Source organism: Sparus aurata, chromosome 5, assembly GCF_900880675.1.
Source record: "Sparus aurata chromosome 5, fSpaAur1.1, whole genome shotgun sequence".
In the NCBI taxonomy this organism is placed as follows: Eukaryota; Metazoa; Chordata; class Actinopteri; order Spariformes; family Sparidae; genus Sparus; species Sparus aurata.
The window spans coordinates 29,613,321-29,633,659 of NC_044191.1; the positions used below are offsets into that span (position 1 = coordinate 29,613,321).

Below are 20,339 nucleotides of genomic sequence, written 5' to 3' on the forward strand. Positions count from 1 at the left end.
TGACGAAAACACATTTATTTTTGGACCCAAAATGACAGTGTTGCAAATGCTGTTAAAGCCATGACTGGTATCAAAGTGGAAGAATCCCTCGAGGAAATAAGAGTCTGGCCAGTTATCTGCAGGAGGAGCGATGAGTAGAGATTTAGTTTGAACTACGAACAGGATCAAACGTGAATCCTCAGTTTCAACATGTAGAAATATCTCATACAGCAGTCGAAATTCGTTGTACGTGCTTTCTGCCAATGTTTTCTATCTTTAAATGCTAGTGAAAAAAACCGTAAGACACACATGACTCACTTTAATTACTTTACTTACTAGATCTCAGATAATGTTGGCATTCATACTTTCTTTCTTCAGTGTTATAAACTGTGGGGAAATTATTTGCTTGCACTTTTTCCTCCATTTTATAACCACCTCCTTGACCAGAACACATCACTGTGTATGTTATGATCTGGTCTCCTGGTCTTCATGAAGCCTGGAGGGAGCCGCATCGGAATTTTTTTTATTTACAAAGACACACTGGGTATATTTTATGTTTATTTAAGGGTTCCCATGCTTTTCAAAGAACTTGGTAAAACACCTTTCTCATAATCTGAAGATTATTCTATGACTACAGGGCACAGAAGGCACTACAGCTAAATTAATTTGTCACCCCAAGAGTTCAAAACACTGATTAAAAAAGGCTGTGATTGTTCATTCTTAGCTCGACTTTGTATTACATATCCCTTGTCTATTCTATAAGTAATAATAATCTGTTTTGACTTGCTCTTTGTATAATTCCTTCAACTTTGTACTCGTGCAATCTTTTGCCAAGGTCGAAAAAAAGAGATTTAGATTCAAATAGACCTCCCGGTTAAATACATATATAAGTAAATCAAAATGTAAGCTCCCTTCTGTACTGCAAATATGTGATCTACAGAGTATATCATGTTTATTCTGTATATAATGTCTGACTACCTGCACTTTATATTCAGCCTACTGTAACTGCTCCACAAGTCTGTTTTTATCGTAGATGTCCAAATTTATAAATGACTTACTCCTTATTTTAATTTATATATCACCACAACACATATTGACATTACCCTGTTCTTTATTGCTGTTGTAGTATTTGTACAAAGACATTAAAAACTGAATCTAATCTACTACTCAAAAGGACGTAAATGCCACTATGAGTGATGCGTGTCGAGCGCCTCTTTCACAAAAATACAGAAGTCACTAACGAGGGGAGGTAGAGACGAGACGTTAACGAGTCTGCTCAAACCAAAGCACAGCTGGATGATATTGAGCACATCCACAACACACACAGTCACACATACAGCTACATTTAAATGCATTTTATTCATCTCAGTCTTTTCTTTCTACTCGTTTGTGTTTTGTCCAGGTGTGTACGAATGTGTCAGTGTGAGTCAGGGCTGTGGGTAAACTTTAACAGCGGTGTTAACTCCTCTGATCTCTCTCTCGGTGGGGAGACGAGTACAGCCGTAGAGATGGAGCACCTTCAACCTGAAGGAACATAGACGAAAGTAAAATGTCTGCAGAGCAAAGGCTGGATGTTCGGCGTCTGTATTAGGCACAACAACATAGGCAGAGATAAACTCTCTCTGATCTGCTGTATCGGTCCAATAATTACACCACTAGCAGCTGATCAGTCTCCGCTTCACAAGAAATCGCACCACAAAGTCGTCATTGTATTCATGTTGTACAGTGTTGGTACAGGCTTCATTTTGATCATCACTCTGCTCATCATGACAAAGAGGAACTGCCAGCATGTTGTGTGTTTGGAAAGTCTTACATGTTATTAAAAAAAGCCAAGTGAACTCATTTTTAAGAGGGAACTTCAAAAATGTTGTCAGCTTTGACCAAATTAATGTCCAGACAATTCAACTAATACATAATAAACATGTGTTGATTTGTTTGTCAGCAAAGTGCAACTTTACAGTTGAAAGCAGGGAACTGTTTTTTGTGAATGACTTTACAGCGCAGAGTTAAACGAATTACCGATAAATACACACTCTGTGTATTTGCCTGTGTATGTTTACCTCCTGCAGCGTCTGCAGAGCTTCAGTATGTTCTCCCGGCTGATGTGGCAGAAACTGAGTTTGACAGTTTGAAGGTGTCCACTGCAGTAATTTGCCAGCAGAGAAACCCTGTGACACACAAACACACTGTTTCTGTAAGTCACTGGGACATTTTACTCCTCGCCATCACATTGCTTGATATCTGGGCCACACGCAGCTGAAGTGCACAAGGAAGTATTTATGTTACAGTAGATGCAGAGAAACATTCAGTGGCGTCGGACCCTCTGTTTCCGGTTCCAGTGGAGCTGAGATCCAGCTGCTCAAGTCTTCTACACCCCAGAGCCAGAGACCGAACTCCTGCATCTGTCACCGCCTTACAACCGCTCACATCGAGGGATCTGACACACACAAACACACACTGTGAGTGTCAGTAACACATTAGTCATGACTATCATCCCCATAACTGCACCAGCATGAGTCGAACTCCACTGATAACCCAGAGAAAAGAGCACAAGTATGGCAGCATAGGTCAAGCATAGGTGTGTGTTTGTATCTGTGTACCTGATATAAGGTGTGTATTTGCTTAAGTTCAGCAGTGTCAGGTCGGTCACTCCAGGGCAGGAGTTCAAGGTCAGACTCTGAATTCTGACACAGTTTTGAAGCAGAGTGTCCACTGTGGGGTCAGTAACCTGTCACATTAACAACAGACACAGAGAGGACATTTAACTCTCTACGTAAGACTTTGTATTGCATGAATTTCAAAGTTAAAATTCAACATATCTGGAATTTCCAGTTGCAGAATTTGAAACCCACCGCCTGCAATCCGGTGAGATTAAGTGAAATGAGACATTTGAGCCGTGATGTCATCAATGTGAGACTGTGTGCGTTGACTTTCGGCACCTGTCCGATGTTGAGATGCTCAAGGCGAGGACAGATCTGAAGCACAAAAACTGGAAACCTGCTCATACTGTTCATGTAGCAGAGAACATATTGTTGTTGCGTTGCTCTGTATAATCAGTCTCTCTCACATGTTAAAGTGTGTCTGAACAGTTTAAAACCAGAGAAACTGCATTCGATTGCTTTTCAAATTAATCGAATACCTCAAACACTGTCTGTAGACACGATGGAGTGAGGAACTGACAGCCGAACATCTCCAATCTGCACAGACTGATGTGAAAACACACTCACACAAACTCCTTAGCATATTGAGTTACATGACAGGGAAAGTCCATTGCTGGAGGTGGCTGTCGTCATTACCAAGAGGAACAAAAACTAAAATAATCAGGTAGTTAATTTGGATTTTGAGAGCATGAAACTTCAAGCAACGTTGGGGTTAAAGGGACAATAATCACACACAGACATCCACATGCACATTTATGAAGACAGTTCATCTAAAGTCAAAGACAGGAAATTTGTATGCACACACAAATGTTTGTCTGATGAACCTCGAAGTGCATTAAAGAATCTTTCACTGACCTTTCTTTGTGTCTCATGACAAGTCTCGTCAGTGGGTCATCAGTGACATGACAGCCATTCAGGACAACAGATTTTAATTGCAACCTACAGGAAACACAAATGAAGCATCGTTCAGGGAAGCTTTTTAAATGTGCAGTGGATTTTTACGCAGCGTGTGAATTTTTTCTGAGAGATACTGTTGTCGAAAAAGAGAAAACTTAATGATATTTCTATGTCTATGTTCCAAAATGCCAACTGTGTTTGATCAATTACTGATGCGGATATTTTTTTAAGTGTGTTTGAACTGACTCTGAGCGTCCGTCACTCAGAGCTTTCACTCCCGTGTCCGTTGCTCCGCTCCAGCTCACATCCACTCGGGTCACACGATCACAACGCCGACCGATCAGTGCCAGCATCTGGTCACCATGGAGACCTGGACCAGTACAACTTGTGACTTTGAGCTCCTTTAAGTAACGAATGAAACAACAGTGAGTTTGCATGTGACATTATATGATAAAAAATAAAACACAGAACAAAAAACAGAAGTGAGTGAGGTCATCTTTAACACGCAAATCCTTTCGCCTTCCCTTTGATGAAAAGCCGATGAGTTTCTTATTGTTTATAGCAACATTACAAACTCACCTATTGTGTCATCGTTAAACCTCAGTTTAAAAGCTCATCTTAATTAAGATTAATACATATTTTATTATGCATTTATTAGCTGTTAACTTTTCTTTTTGCAGCTCCTGGGACTAATACGAGAACAATGCCTTATCAAGGTTAATAAATCCTATAAATCGTTATGACCTGTTAGCAAACACTTATCAGAAAGGGTGTCAAAATAAAGTGTTACTGATTCCTTACATAACACACAGACAGCACAGTGGCTTATTGATTAACAGGATCTAAACCAGCAACTTGAGGGTCACGCTCTAAAGTCATGAGATGACAAACATCTAGAGGCTTTCACCAAATGTCAATCCTCTACAACAGCTTTTCTTTAGCTGCCTCTGACCCTCCATGTCTGATCTGAGTGACCACAAAAGGAAATCTTGACTTGACTCGATGGGTTTTTTTACCTCCAGAGTTTTTCCACACAGAGTGAAAAACATCTCCAGCCCAGCGGAGGTGAGAGACGGTGCACTGCAGCTGTACAGACACAGACTGCGAGGACGACGTCTGCTCAGATGGAGTAACCACCTCTCCGTCAGGGCGCAGTTTTCGATCATCAGATCTTTCCCTTCAGACAGAGAAAGGTTTATTGTTTAGTGTATCAGTCTGTTTGGGTGATTCAGTGACCTGCAGTGTGTGTGTGCAGTGCAGGTCTGAGAGCATGTGATGGTGCAGGTCTGAGTTATCTTACAGTATGTTTGTCCAGGGAGTGGTACAGTACAGCACCGCGCTGGAAGTACTGACATCATGAGAACACACCATGTGCTCTGACACACACTGCAGAGGTCCTACTAATGTCATTAATGGTGGTGGAAAACTGCTTTTAGTCAAGAAGGATTCTCAAGCGCAACTTTGAGAACTGTTTTTAGTGTATTTATCAAATTTTCATACCGTCTCTTTCTTCAGTTAATCAGAAAATATACACATTTTTAAATCATCAGATCTGGAGAAAGATGATTTTCACTGAAGGATGAAGCGTTCCTTTATAGATTAAGAACATTCTCTCTTTTCTTCAGCAAAAAACAATATATAAAGCCCCTCTTGAATTAGCTGGAAAATGCATCATCACAAAGCTAAAACAGGTTTCTCTGAGCTCTTGAATGATACTTTAATACTCCTGTCAAGACTTTTATTCTTTTACATGAGGTGTTGAATGCAGGACTTTCCCTTGCAGTGGAGTATTTTCAGTGTTGTATTCGATATGACAGCCGTCCATTTCTGACTATATTTTTTCTGAATATGATGCATATCTATCCTCAGTATCTTAGATGACATGAACTCCAGATTGCAGATAGCAGTAAAAATATGGTCCCTTTCTGCCCGGGAAGTGAATATTCTCTGAACTGTGACTCTCATGATCAGTCTGGATAGAGTATCAGTCTGGATATCATCGTATTTGGATCAAATCTTGGAATAATATCTCTGGATTCTTGGAGCTTTTGCGCAGCATTTTCACATGCAGAGGAGCATTTTCACAGTTTGGCATTGATACTTTTACTTGAGTAGGTAATCAGAACACTTCCTCAACTGCTGGTAAATTGAGTACCTCACCTGAGCTTTTAAAAAGCCAAACAGCAAAAGGTTACTTAACACTGACTATAGCTATTCAAAGTGGAGACTCACAGAGTGTGTGATCAGAGGCCAGTGTGTGCAGGCGGCTGCAGACCTGCAGCACTCTGCACAGGTCACTGTGAGGCAGCAGAGACAGGATGGACAGCCACACCTCGTCAGGCAGAGACAACCAGCGGGGACATACAGGGACACCTGCTGGCTGACCGGTGTTATAACAACATCACACACAGTTAAGATGATACATAACGATCGATCAAAACACATATTCGATAGAAAGCCAATTGCAAATTCTAGAATTCCTTTGAAAACATCTAATATCCAGAAATAAAGATTTCTTACACTGAATCCGCAGTCAGTTTGTTCACATCGACATGCAGCTGTGAGGGCAAACAGAAGTAAATGTGTTATTCTTGTAAATAGTCAACAAAAGTTATAATTCTTAGAAATGTTTTGGCCTCAAACATGTAATGTTCTCAAGAGAACCTTTCACTGATGAAGTCATAACCTTTAAATGAACAGAAACCTCCTGAGGACTTGATATCTCGACATAATGAGATTAAACATGATTAGCACAAGTTTACACAGAGAACTCTTCAACAACTGTAATGAATATCCTCTTTATCTTGGCGTGAAATTAATTTAAAGAAAGTGTCCTCAAGAGGAACACAAGCAAATCTGTTTATCTGCAACATAAGCCCAATAAAATCCAGCTGTTCATATGACTCTGTTTTTGTGATTTACTTCACGTCATAATGTTTTCGTAGGTGATATTCTGAGTTGAGCTCACTTGGTGATGTTGGTCTGCGGTCCTCGTGAAGAGCTGTGCGTGTCCTTGTAGGTGGCCGACATTTGTGTGTATCCCTACAGGCTGAAGTAGTTTCCACTTTGTCCTCTGGTGTGTGTTTGATTACTCCTGAGGGCCGAGGTCTGCACGGGGACAGAGGGACAGGTGCGGCTTCAATACTACGGCACCGGACACTTCAGGCTAATGTGAAATACCCGAGCAGATAGTAGATGATAATCTTGTCTGTGAAGAAGCGCACTTTTTCCTGGAATTGTGTGTGTGTGTGAGACTGTTTCAACATTTGTAAGTGTGAAACCACGGGATATTTTTGACAAGGGACTACTGTTTTTCAAAAGTTTCAGACGGGACATCATTGGATGTTGTTAAGGAGACATTGGGACAATTCCAGATGTGTTTGTGGAAACAAGAACACTGACATTTTTGTCAAAATCTATCTTTTCGTGATCTAACAAAGTGGTTTTAGTGCCTGCATCTAACAAGATCATTCATATAGCACTGTCACAACATAAAGTAGATTCAACCTAAGGGAAAATATGTTGCAACATATCTGTATTCATACATTACCAACATCTATTCTACTGATGGGGTTGGTTTAATGAGAATGGATTGTTTTATTTTGCATTACGTCGATGTACATATTTGGCACCACGTGTGTTACCTTTGCGTTATTTCTTTATTTGTTATGGAAGACAGGGAGACACGTGGCAACGAGGCACCTCGACCACCTTTGACATGACTCCGACAACGCTTCACGTTTGGCTTACATCCGAGTCTCTTTGGAAACAAACCTAAACACAGACAAATACAGAATAAAACTCACATAGACAAACATATACAGGATATTCATGCAAACATACACACAAACAGTTTGCAAATCCTTATTATCATCATTATAATTCATTTAATAATTATTACAGCCTCTGTGTGAAGAGGGGCAAATGAAAACAGAAACTTAGAATAAAAAACTTAAAATAAAAGCCTTCAGATTTGATCTAAATATAAGTTCAATCAGCAGAAACAGTTTACCCTTTGATAGAATGATGTCCACTTGAGTTGACAGATGTATTTTCTGATAACATTGAATAAAAATGTGCTCCTCTTGTTTGTCATCTTTCCTGTCCTATAAATTAGGTTTCTATTTCGGACCTGAACTGAAGGTTTAGAACCACATCTCTGACATTGTTTATAAGATATTAAATACCTGGGTCAGGGGTGAGTGCAGCTCTCTCCTCCACAGTGGGAACATTATCAGTTGACGTCACGCCTCCTGCAGTTCTTTTCAGCAATCCTCCACTTTTGTTGCTTTGATGGCCCAAACGTTTGCTGGTGGTTACAGCACAAATGGCTGCAGGTTTTTCTTTCATAGCTGAATTGTCATAATTTCCAGTCTGTCCCTGTTCAGTGAGTGTTGGCCTGCTTCTTTTGTATTTAGATCTGTCCTGGATTTTATCAATCGAGTCTGAATTTGTGATTTCCGCAGCAGCAACCTTTTTGTTTAGATGTTCAAACCCAGATGTAGGAAGGGTCGGTGCTTCAACAGGTGCTGCCATTTCTTCTGATGCCTTTCTCTCTTTTGCCTCTAAGAAGCCTCCTGGTTCGATTTGTTGGTGTTGTCTTATTCTAAGGTGGTGCAGCTGATCCACACAAAGCTGGTACTGCTCATATATGGTTAATTTTGTGGGTATTTTCAAATGAGAGTGTGAAGACTTCTCTGTCTGTTCCTGTGTCTTCTCAGGCTCACCGATGCTGATGTCACCCTTTGCACGCATCACAAATGCAGAACCAGAGTCTTGCTCTTCATTTACCTCCGACTTCCTCTGATGAGTTTTGAATGTACTGCTATCTCTGCAGGTGTTGTCTTTGCTAGGAGTTTGTTTATCAGATAGATTCACACGTTTCATATTTCCAGGGATTTCTCCGTGCTCAGGCAGAATCAACTTGTCTCTCCCTGGGATAAAGGAGAACGGGACGCAGGAGTCATCTGAGAGAGGAGGTTTATATGCACCTTCTCCTCCAAAGACCTCATTACCACCTGTAGCACAGGAGACAGGATGATGGTACTCTGCTGCAGATGATTGTTTACATACAGGTGATATCTTCTCTGTTTCCCAATGTGCTCCATCGGCCGATATCAAGCCGTCAGCTCTGCAGAGTTCATGGTGAACCTCTGACGCACTGCTGAGGAAACTGTGAGTCCAGTCCAACACATATCTCAGCTTCTGCTGCTCATTGAAGGAGGAGTCACTGAGAACATGAAGGCTCAGCTCCTGGTTGATGATCTGCCTACGATTCCCAGAGTCCTCCAGGAGTTCAAACACAGCACCTCCCAATCCTGTGACAGGATGTGTCTCCACGGTTGGATTTGCTGCTTGATAATTCATCTCTGCTTCATGTTTGTTTGATCGATCCATTCAGTCTTAGACTCACAGTACTGCTGGTAAACACCTACATTTAATGTTGTGCATCATGCATTCACTGGTTTGTTGGAAATCATTAGCTGTTGTTTTCCTTCCAGTAAACTGATTGTCCTGTTCAAACACAATCATATATAAGCAAACCAATCATATATATTCTGTATGTTTGTCTATCTATCTATCTGAAAATAGAAACGCAATACTTTCGTCATCTTTCAAATATTTGACACTGTGGTACGATTTTAACTTAAGAGTCGTTCACCTCAGTTATTCTTTCATGACTGAGGAGTAATTTTGTCTATTGAACACATAAAACAAGAGCTGCACTCACTTCGCTCTTACCTTAAAGACTTCCTGTCCTCCACTTTATTCAGTACAGTCCTTGTAAAATCAGTGTAGTACAGCGTAGCTCAGAACTTTCTTTCAACTCTTGACATTAAGTTTTCTAATACGATGGAGGATAATTCTGGTATACTCAAATCAGCCGTTGACAGTAAAGGTTTGAACACTCCTGAAATCTGTTGTTGCTCTCACAAACATCACCATAGAGACACTAACAGGAAGTGCAACCTCACTTTCACAACACATGAGGGAGACAAAGCTCTGAGAAAGTTTGTTTTTATACTTCAACATGTACTGACAGGACGATTACTGAGAAACAGAAGAATTTAATTTGGTTAATTAAACTTCAATTACTTATTAATAAACTGTTTATAAACAGTGAAATGCTTTCACTGCTTATAAAAACCAAATATTACGCAATTTTAAAGGTTTATAAACATCAGTTGCAACTTAAATGTTTATAGGTGAATTACACAGTATGTATTATAAGTATTATAAAAATCAATTACAACTTCACAATTAACACTTGTTTATGAAGCATTTAATTGTTTAAGTTTTATTAACAACAAATTAACCATTTATTTATGATGGTTATTAAACTAACCAAATTTGAACTAATAGGTAGCAAACTTGACTGATTGCTAGTTTTTGCTTATTTCATCCTTAAATATGCAAATGAGGGCATCTAATTAAATATGTAGCAGTTTACATAACTTTCCAGCACATAAATCTGAACTAAAATAAATAATCGACACATAAGACAACATATTTCAATATATATTCATTAGGGAGCTTTATTGTGGCAGTATTAACATATAAAACAATCTATGTTTTCTTTTATAACATACAAACATTCAAAATTTTCACTTCACAAAGTTCATAAGGCTTGGTTGTCCCAGAAGAGAGGGGGTCTTTACTGAGGGAATTTTTTTTTTCGTTTTTTCTAATTCTTCTGAAATTAAATCTCCCAGAGTTTATTATTAAAAGAGACTGAATGACAAAGAAAATAATAATAATCTGACCAACCAATAAAACAATCAGTTTGACCGACAATCAAAAACAACAAAGTGACCGTGCAAGAGAATCTGCTACTGTACATGCCCACACAAAACACACAAATAATATACTTAACAGCTTATTTTTCTCTTAAACCATGTGATGTCCTGTAGTTTTGCATATAGTAGACCTGAGTTCAAATATTTAAAATCTTAAATAAATTAATCCAAAGCAGTATTTGTGTATTTAAAGAGTTTTGTATTCCAGGTATTGTCTGTAGAGCATTTTCTGTTGGTTTCATTTAAAGGCTTATAATTAAATTTAAGGTTTGTAAATACTTGACTCATGTCGGGAACTCAGAACCTCAGATATGACATCAACTGATGTGTGATCTCGATGATGTTGTTTTAATCACAGTTTACAGGCAACAGAAGTTGAACTATCGGTCCATCTATATGCTGTTTGTAGAACACAAGAACTCAAAGTTCAGTAGCTCAAAACAAGAGCTAAATCTCAAAGGGCTGAAAGTCCCTTTTAAACTCAGAAAGGCTGCTAAACTGATGAGCTAAAGGCTAATATAATGCTACAGTGTCACATGGGGCCAGAGATCTGTTTTATCACAGAACTGAAAGGCCTTTTGTAGTTTGCAGTGAGTTGAGGTTTATTTTTACTTTCCATTCACTCGATTTAGTGTTTTTTAAACTTCTTAAAACAGCTAAGCAATTAATCAATCGATTAGCTAATAGCATGCTCAATTAGCAATGAGGTTAGGTGTTAGTGCTGAGCATCCGGCTTTAATGATTTACACACACTGCAAAAGCACAATGAAGCTAACTAGTCAAATATTTTAGAGCTGCTCTGTAAGAAATTGCAAAATTATCTTTTACAAGCATCAAGAAGTTTCCATTTTGTGCTGAGACATAATTCAAATCTGCAACATGAATTGGCAACATGTCAAATTCATGCTTAAAACGAACAAGGGGCAGCATATCACCTAGCTGTAACAGCTAACTGCTGCTAACAGTAGCTGCTAGTTAGCTCAGTTAGCCGTTCAGCTAGCAGTCCAGACTGGAGGCTTTGGGACCAGGGGTCTATTGTTCTTTACACCGCTAGCACAGCAGCTTTGAACCTAGATGGGTTAGGGCTAGCTTGTTAACACGCTAACTTCAGTAAATATCTCTGCAAATCAATAGACATCATGTTTTTCATATTATTCCTTTTCGCGCTGTTGATACTTTTGTTAAAATTTTTTTTATGTTTTCAACTTAAATTCCTACATGATGCCCCTTTATTAGACATCATCCTGCTTTGTTTTTGGAAGCCAATACAATCAGCAACCACATATTCAGTCTCAGGTAAAGTCATTCATTAAAATCAAGTCCAAAGCACACTGGGTGATGTGTTTTGTTTTTTAAATGATTGAGAGAAAAGCCTGTTAATGTCTCAAACTCTTTTTCTCTACCTCGTCATTGGTAAAAACACAGAGAACATGCATTGATCTCAGATGGTCAAGACAGCCAAGCCTATATCTAGATCGCTTTACACAGACAAGACACGCAGAGGGAAGAAAGAAAGGAACTCTTTACCCAGATTGGGTTTTTTGCCACAGCTATAAACAACAGTATCTACAGATGAGGTCATGCAATTTGCATTGAGAGGTCAGGTCAGGTGAGCGAGAGATACCCCAGGTTAGTAAAGAGGAGGATGAAGCACAGAAATAAAGGACCAAAGCCGGGTACAAACTACATCTGTACAGCTGTGTACATGAAGCCTATACAGAGTCTTTTTAGCTCAAATCTACAGTGAATCGCTCGAGCATTTTGGTGCAGCTACACATTAAAGACAGGATTACAGCTCATGATGATGTCCCCCTCTGTTAGTTATCACGGGATGGTGGTGATCATTCAGCAGTGCATACAGATCAGCTCCATCCACGACAGTGAAGCCTGTGATGTTAAATGCAAACGTTATCATCATAGTGGTTTGGCCCTTCGCTTCGTTTCAGCATCGAAACTCAGTGCATGTACTGTAGTAGGAAAATAAATGCTTTGTCCCAAATAAGCGTGTTTCTGTCGTTACTGCATATTTTCTATGCATAAAGCTCATTGATGCATAAAGTCTATAGAGTCACATGACAACACAGCTCGTAATATGAGGCGGAAACATTTGATCGATAAGATGAGAGGGCTTTGAGATGCTGATGTGCGCTGCAGAGGCCTCTGTAGCAGTACGGAGAGTTATTTCTGAAAATAAACTTTAAAGCATTACTTCAGTTTGGAGATTACTGGCTCTCAACAGTTATATGAACATTAAATTTACATGGATGCATATGAAGTTGAGTGAAATGAGGCTACAACAACACAGACAGTCTGCAGCCATGTTAAAGTCAACCTACAGACTCAATATAAATACATACAGTGTTTGGATATTCATAATAGCGTAATAGCAAGACATGTATGATTTTTATGGATAAACTATATGGTGTATGTTGTGATTAAATGCATTTTTTTCTTTTTTGTTATTTTTATTTTAAACATAAACTGCTAATGCCCTTTCCTGAGAGGTTGATCCGAATCAAACTACATTTTGAAAAGAACTTTTGTTTTTTAATAAAAGACTTATTCTATTTCATCTAAAGCCATTTCTCATCGCTGTTTCGCTCTCTTTTCTTCTCCTCTCCATTCATAGCCACCGTACTATAATTGACAGGCAGTCCTTTTCTGAATTAGTCTATATGATGAACAATCACAGGGATGACCATAAGTTCCCAAAAGTGATGCATTTCTCAAATCTATTCCTAGCATCACAATCCACAGTCACTCCTTTTGTTTTCTGCATCAAATAGAAATGTTCAAATCAGTTTATTTGCATCCACTCTCAGTTACACCATATATAGAACCATGATAATTTTCATCTTTGACTTTTTTGGGAACCACAGTCATGTCAGCAGTGAATGCCCATGAACACAGCTTTATATCGACTCAAACCAAAACCACAATCCCTCAAACTTCACTTTTAAGAATCTTCCCTGTTTAAACAATTCCTGATAACTTCTTGGTCACTGACATTAAAATGAGAAAATACATCCTCAATGATGATGTCACAAATTATCTTAGAAATGGCTACAAATCATTTCTAATTTGATTTGGTGACATAAACGCTGCTCTGCTCCTGTCATGTTTGTTCAGTCTCACAATATGATATCGCCGTGTTGGTGTTGTTTCCAGAACATTGTAATTAATGTTGCTCCAGGACCATCATTACAACTGACCAATCAACTTTTTGACACAAAATAGCTTTGCAACTCTTTGAAACCTGACCCAGTAACCTATGCAAGCGACTGTAGGGATTTGAGCCCAAAAGAAAGCAGCAGCTTGACAGTCAAGAGGGACTGAAACAGCTGAATAGGTTGGTGTGTTAACTGGGAAACTATAGGTCACAATCCCCGGTATCAGTACCTCTACATCAGAGAAAAAGCTAAATAAAAATGCAATTCTACCTGGCATAGATTCACAGCAGGAACATAAATCAAGCCTGGCCCAAACCATGTTTTTGTAAGCCTATTGATTATATGTATTTTTGTTCCTTAAACCTAACATCGACAAAAAAATGAAAAGAAATGGAAAATAATAAGTAAAATGAGTGTTAACTTAACAAGTACAAACCCCCCCTCAGTCTCCTGAGTGGGAATCCTGTTTTAACTTAGCCTCTTGGCCACAAGGTCTCGTTCCAGATGCATAATGTTCCTGCAACAACATAAATCATAATGCACAAGAAACAACACCAACATGGCTGGAGAGCCGGATTATAAGAGATTTAGACCATGCAGCGCATCACTTATTTCATCAAGTGTCACATACCAGCTGTGTAATATGAAGACAAACCTAGCTGGTCCTCTGGGCATTTTTGGTGCACCATCCTATCTTATCCCACTGAAACATATTCAGAGCCTGATGCCATCACCCAACATGTGACCTACCTCAAAGTCCAAAATCACCAGTTCTACCCAGAGTTACCAACAGTAACTTTCTCTCATAAGCCTACAAGTAACCTTTTTTTTATACCTATACATTATATGTTAAAACTTTCTACAGACTCAGAAAGATGCACTGGTAGCCTCAATTAGTGATCTGACATTTACAGGATCAACAAAACACAGAAGTTTCTCTCCTCCTATTTCCAAAATGACATCACATAATCTGAAACAGTTGTAATCTGTGGTCTGTGAAAAAGATTTGTGCTGTAGCATCTGTAGGAAAAACCCAGGGTGCTACCGAGTCGGCAATAGCTTACATTTTTTCTTAACGCACATCACCCCGATGAACTTCCATAAATTTGCTTTTTTTTGTAATCTTTTGTAAACTCTTAATTTCAAAATAAGATCAAAGTAGATCCTCTGACTGAAAAATTCCTGAAAGTTCTGGATCACATAAAAATGTACAAAACGTTAAAAACAACTTATTTAAGATTGGTATTAATTATCAATGTTTCTCTTCTGTTTTTAAATATATATAATGTACCTCTGACTGTGGCTATAGTTGCACTAAGTGACAAATCATTCCCCTGTCAGTCACTCCGTCATGACTGACAGGCTCTGTGACCAATCTGGTGCTCTCTTCTGACTGCGAGAAAGGTTGGTGATATTTACCAAAGAGTCATTGTATCAGCTTGTCAGCATCAGGAGTGATCAGACCTTTGAAACTTCTATTAACACCAAACCAACCACCTTTTTTATTCTTTTCTGAATCTCTTTGTGACTTCTGTCCATGGCTTCACTCATCTGTTATTTTCACAAACTTCTTTCTTTGATAGGTTCTTCCACGAGCTCTCCGTTTCACATAATTTCTTGTCTTCTTTCTTTTCAGTTCATCACTGCCAAAAGTGTCTATCTTAACAAGTGATTGGATCCTGTGAGAAAAATCATATTTTTCTCCTGTTTCTAGTTTTTCAAGACAGTAAATTCTGTTGCCAAAGAAATGAAACAAATGGGATTGTTTAAATTTAATTAGAATTCAATCAGAAATCATGTTGTATGAAGAGGCGTCATCATTCTGGGAACCCTGACAAACCTACTACAGTTTTGTTTTCCCACATCAGTGGCCCATTGCACTTGCTCATGAAATAATTTGTATTACTCATAAACAAGTGAAATTGTTTCATCTCGTTGGCAGACCTCTCGTTTGTCAAGAGACGCCAGCTGTTAAGACTGAATATAAGGTGAAATTACATGTTAAGACAGACATTTGGGCCTATTTGTGACTCCTCACTCTCTCCTTTCCCTCCTCCTGCTCCTCCTCCTTAGTCTGACCAGAGGTTCTCCATGGCCATGCTGATCCTACACAGGATCCAGCGCCGGAGCGGGCAGTAATACTCATAGTGAAACTGCTCAAACTCCGGCGTCTGGCGGATCTCGTGGAGGAACGACACGTCGATGTCTGACTCCAGCAGTAGCAGCAGGGTGGGCACAGTGACGAGCAGGACGCCCATTACCACGGCGACAAAGCGGGCCACGCTCAGCACACATGCGTTAACTCTCTCATTAGACGACAGCAGGCGCAGGCTGCTGCCCAAAACTCCACCCATTCGACTTCTGGCAGCCAGTCGGGTGTGTTCGTAGGCCCGGTCTCTCTCCCTCTCTGCCTCAAGCTGGGCCTGGATGTCGGGGTCGGCGTGGAGCTCCCTCAGCAGCCTTGCAGGGCTCTGGACTGGAGAGGAGAAGAGCAAGTCGACACCTCCTTGACTGTCTTCCACTGGGGTGGGCAGCATGCTGGCACACGGGCTGGAGAGGAGAGGGAAGATATGCAGACACGTTTAGAAAGCATATGCCGATTTCGAATGACCAAGGGTGTATTGTATGAGGGTGATTTGTATGAGTTTTGTATAGATAACAGCAGTATAACACCATGTTTCTGTGCTGTTCTAAGAGACTGTCAATTTTTGTCGCAGCTGTGTTAATCAAAATATATTTTCTCTCGGGGACAGTTTCCATTTTCATCTGTGCTATGTGCAGCATTTCTGTATTTGTGTTTTCTGTTTCTTAGGTTGCTTTGAGTTCTCATGGCCACTATTGGAAGAGGCCATAAAACAGTTATTATAAAAAATATTGATTATAAACTCTGGACCTGTAGACAAGCTCAGAAATTGTGAGTGGGCCGCTGGCCTCATCGGCTTCCTCCACTTCATCTTCAGTCTTTGCTGTCTGAGGTCGGTGATTTGAGGTTTCCATGGAAACACGGGGAGGCTGCAGGTCGCTGCCTAAAGCAGAGTTTCCCCCTTCGGTACCTTGTTGCTCTGTGTCTGCAGGTACTGCTGGAGGTTTGAGAGGAGACAAGGGGACAGAGTCCTTCACAGCAGCAACACCTGGTGATGGGATAAAGACAAGACAGAAAGACAGATGGACAGGTTTTACACTAGAGAGTTGACTGAGTTTAAAAATAACTTACCTAACATTTCCTGAGTTCTTATAAGAAGGCAAACTATATCATCATCTGCATCATCCCATGAGTCAGGCTGAAGAGATTACATATTAGTTGTAAATGTTTTCACCAATCAATAAAAATGTACATATCGTATTATGTCATATTTCTATAGGTAGTAGAAGCTAGTAATATAATACTAATATAATACTAGTAAAATTCTACTAAGAAGAAAAAAAGTATAGAGAATGTGAAAGAATTACTATTCATGGCTGTTAAATTTCTAACTTTCTACATTGTCTCATGTACATATTCCTTACTATATACTAATACTTCAGTATAATGTATACAGTGGGGACTAATGTTGATAGCTGCTGCACCTTTATCAACACTCTCTTCACTTGCTGAGTATTAGTAGTAGTTATTGTGTTAATAGCCTATAAAATGATCACAATAAACTTGCTTCAACCTCGAGATAGTGAACTTGAAAAAGCAGAAGAAGAAATCATAACATCCAGACAGCAACTCTGGAGGGGACATTTATTTTGAAAGATGATTTTCCGTTATATTGCACCTCAAATAACACACTAAAATATATAACTGGATAATTTGGGGTGAATATGAAAAATATATACAGTATATTCCCTGCCACTTATTTTTCTAAACCAACATTGTTTAATGTTAAGTCCTGTGAGCCTTATTAAGGAACTTTTCTTAATAAATGTTTTAAAACAACACAATTATTTTTTATATAATTGGGACAAAAGTGCCATTCTCAGCTGTACCTGTTTATGGTTGAGTTGAACACATTAACCACATGATGGCGTTCCTGTATTTCTGAAGTATTGAGCATCCACCGATACCACCCACGATTCTGACATGAATACTGATAAATAAATTATCAAATGTTTTTTCAATAAATACCGAACCTCGGATTAAACCATAAAAAATATACAGAAATTACATAATTTGACACCAAAATGCTTATTATAAATGTACTATCATCTGCTTAGCTTCAAGTGAGTGCAGCAGATTTAAATGATTGAATTTGGCCTGTGGACACCAACAGGGAACCTCTGTGAGTAATATAGTTAAAGCTGTGATGAATGTTATGATGCTGTTTGAACTGTCATTGTGCTCATGCATGCTGAATTCCATTTATAGTTCAATTAAAATAAAATAATGCTGCAGTGTTACAGTTTTCCCTGCTGATGTGATGAAGACTGACAACAGAGCAGAGAAAGTGTGTGTGTAGACGCACTTCACTCTGAGGTGTTGACTTAGTGATGAGTTTTTGCAGACATCATTGATGCCTCTGTGCACACCGTGAATCTGAGCACAAACTCATGTAAGTGTGTGTGTGTGTGTGTGTGTGTGTGTGTGTGTATACAGTATACGTACATGTGTGAATGCTAAAAATGAGCCCAGCTGTCGCCCTGCTATGGATTAAGTAGGAGCTGGGGGGTAGGTGTCCAGTGACATATGACTCAGCTTGTCAACACCTCTCTAATCAAGACTAGTATAATACACACACACACACACACACACACACACAACCTCTTCCCCCTTACCTTGACTTTAACCTAAACCTAACCTTGCCCGAACCTTAAACCAAGTCTTCATCCTAACATTTAATGATTTGTATAATGGCTACTTGAATTTTGTCCCCATAAGGATGGCAGTCCCCACAATGTGACTGTGTTAATAACATATGTCCCCACAACATCAGTAATACATGTAATTTTTTACACACACAAACACACAAACAGACAATCTTGTGGCTGTATACTTCTGAGGACCCTCATTAACATAATAATTTTAAACTTTTTATTCCCACAGCGGAATAAAGCCAAAGTCTGAAGTAACACCTGTATTCACTCTTTAATGTGTATTTTTATGACTAATGCCAAATACAATTTGACAAACTATATTACTGATGTAATAGTTATTAGCAAACTGATTCAAGAAGTCATTTGAAACTGTAAAATAACTCAAAACTGGCAACACACACATTTAAATCAGACAGATCACTTTCTGCACAAGAAAGTCATCCATTTTCCTCGTAATCCTCCTTCACACTGGCTGTCAAGCATTGTCTTTGATGTGTCACTCTCTAATAATTCCTACCATCCATCAAATGTGTGAATAGTGAAATACTGGGGTTCCTTGGAAGCAGTTAAAAGGATTTTTAAGTTGTAATGATATCGTAAATCAAATTCATCACTCTTTGTATTTTATATTGCAATAATAATCTACAGTTGTACAAAATCCCATCGCACGCTTGGACTTGCCACACAGAACACCATCTGGGAACCACTGCACTAGCCCTCATCCTAACCATCACAACCAAATGCCTAACCCCATCCATAAACTAACCCTTAAAACAAAGTCTTAACCTTCAAAAAGCTCGAAGAATTCAAGGGGACTGGCTAAAATGTCCTTATATTCCAAAAATACCCTCACTTTGTTATGTAAAAACCTTGTTGCGGTCACACTTGCACAAACACTCCCAGAAATGCTAGAAATTGTAGATATTCAATATGAAACTTTTTTTGACTGCATAATAATGAATCTGTTAGGACAAATCAATGTTCACAGTAACTTCCGGGTAGAAAAACTGTTCACTACTCTACATAAAAATATACATATTTAATTGCATACAGCTCATATACCCAAAATTCATGTTTGAGGTTGGAGAACAAATTTGCTTGTTGGGAGACAAACTGCCGAGCTGCTCATATTAGCGCACTGTCAGGGCGATTCAGTCAACAAAGTCTTAGTCTTTTAATAATAACATCCGAACTACAACCATCATTAATGGCTGTTAAGAAACAAATTTGACATTTAAGGTTGCTGCAGGTGTCTAGCCTCTTAGTGACCAAGCACAGCTGAGAAACAAAGGTTGAAATATCAAAGAAGTTACACTGAAAAAAACAGGTGTTTGCTACAAAGACAAACCTCACAAAGCTCTTTTGAGTCATTTGTCAAAATCAACCACAGAAACTCAAGGCCAAAGTGACTAATCAGTCACCATGCCAACTGACTCTTATATGAGTTGAGAGAAATTAAAGAAGGACAGGGAGGGAGGCGGTGGAAAACCTGAGCGGTGAGCTGCCATGGAAACTGAGTCAGCAAAAAGGCGATAAGTGACTGAACTCAGAGAGAGAGGGGGGCATTAAACTTGAAAACAGGGGAGCAGAAGAAAAAGGACACAACACACTCCAGGAAGCTGGAGGCAGAGGGATGAAAATAAACATAAAAAATTAACATTACTGGTTGTGGCTTGATTAAAATTTGCATTAGACTTGACTCTGCAATATCTTGAATTTATCATAAATTATCTTGTTACAGTGCAGACCAAATACTAAAATTTAATAGAATACAGAAGGATTATATCGAAAATACTATTTTAAAGAGATTTTAACACTCTCAACTCCTCTTCAAAATAATGGACTCTTACTTGGTGTATTAAAGCTGTAGCTGTAGTTTAACTATGAAGAAAATGAGTAGGACCTGTGGCTAATCAATCAGAGAGACAGACCAGCATTCATGCTGACATTCACACCTATGAAATTAGCATTTGCCAATTAACCAAACATGCCTTAAGCAACCAGTCCAGCCTCTAGCCCAGTCGCAGCTGGGTATAACA

The 20,339-nt window shown here is 39.1% G+C and overlaps 2 protein-coding genes across 9 annotated transcripts in view; both read right to left on the minus strand.

Moving 5' to 3' along the window:
* Positions 1 to 1,319: 1,319 nt before the first annotated feature.
* Positions 1,320 to 9,538, minus strand: LOC115581220 (uncharacterized). 3 transcript variants are annotated; one of them, XM_030416124.1, is made up of 15 exons: positions 9,279 to 9,538; positions 7,724 to 9,050; positions 7,181 to 7,310; positions 6,505 to 6,644; positions 6,057 to 6,094; positions 5,769 to 5,916; positions 4,553 to 4,713; positions 3,783 to 3,937; positions 3,495 to 3,578; positions 3,119 to 3,185; positions 2,832 to 2,954; positions 2,580 to 2,707; positions 2,300 to 2,416; positions 2,040 to 2,147; positions 1,320 to 1,503 (listed from the first exon to the last, which is right to left on the minus strand). In XM_030416124.1, exons 2-15 carry the CDS (start codon positions 8,931 to 8,933, stop codon positions 1,407 to 1,409), a joined length of 2,706 nt encoding a protein of 901 aa, XP_030271984.1. In that variant the 5' UTR covers positions 8,934 to 9,050; positions 9,279 to 9,538; the 3' UTR covers positions 1,320 to 1,406. The 3 variants fall into 3 exon arrangements, with proteins under 3 accessions (XP_030271984.1, XP_030271985.1, XP_030271986.1); XM_030416125.1 differs by having other exon boundaries at positions 9,268 to 9,538; XM_030416126.1 differs by lacking the exon at positions 4,553 to 4,713 and having other exon boundaries at positions 5,769 to 5,912.
* A 508-nt stretch (positions 9,539 to 10,046) lies between these two features.
* The window catches only part of frmd3 (FERM domain containing 3), a 74,787-nt gene continuing 64,494 nt past the window's right edge, over positions 10,047 to 20,339 (minus strand). For all 6 annotated transcript variants that reach the window (XM_030418129.1, XM_030418130.1, XM_030418132.1 and 3 more), the window contains 2 exons: positions 16,397 to 16,634; positions 10,047 to 16,053 (listed from right to left, as the gene is read on the minus strand). In XM_030418129.1, the coding sequence (XP_030273989.1) occupies positions 15,573 to 16,053; positions 16,397 to 16,634 (719 nt within the window). In that variant the 3' untranslated portion in view covers positions 10,047 to 15,572. The remainder of the gene's footprint in view (positions 16,054 to 16,396; positions 16,635 to 20,339) is intronic.

Bases quoted from the DNA above. Each gene is read 5' to 3' on its own strand.
- LOC115581220 (XM_030416124.1), bottom strand. From the start codon at position 8,933: ATGGATCGATCAAACAAACATGAAGCAGAGATGAATTATCAAGCAGCA. The intron at 7,311-7,723 runs GTATTTAATATC...GTCTGTGTTTAG, and splicing joins TGCACTCACCCCTGACCCAG to GTTTGTTTCCAAAGAGACTC. The intron at 3,579-3,782 runs GTCAGTTCAAAC...TGTTTCCTGTAG, and splicing joins CTGAGTGACGGACGCTCAGA to GTTGCAATTAAAATCTGTTG.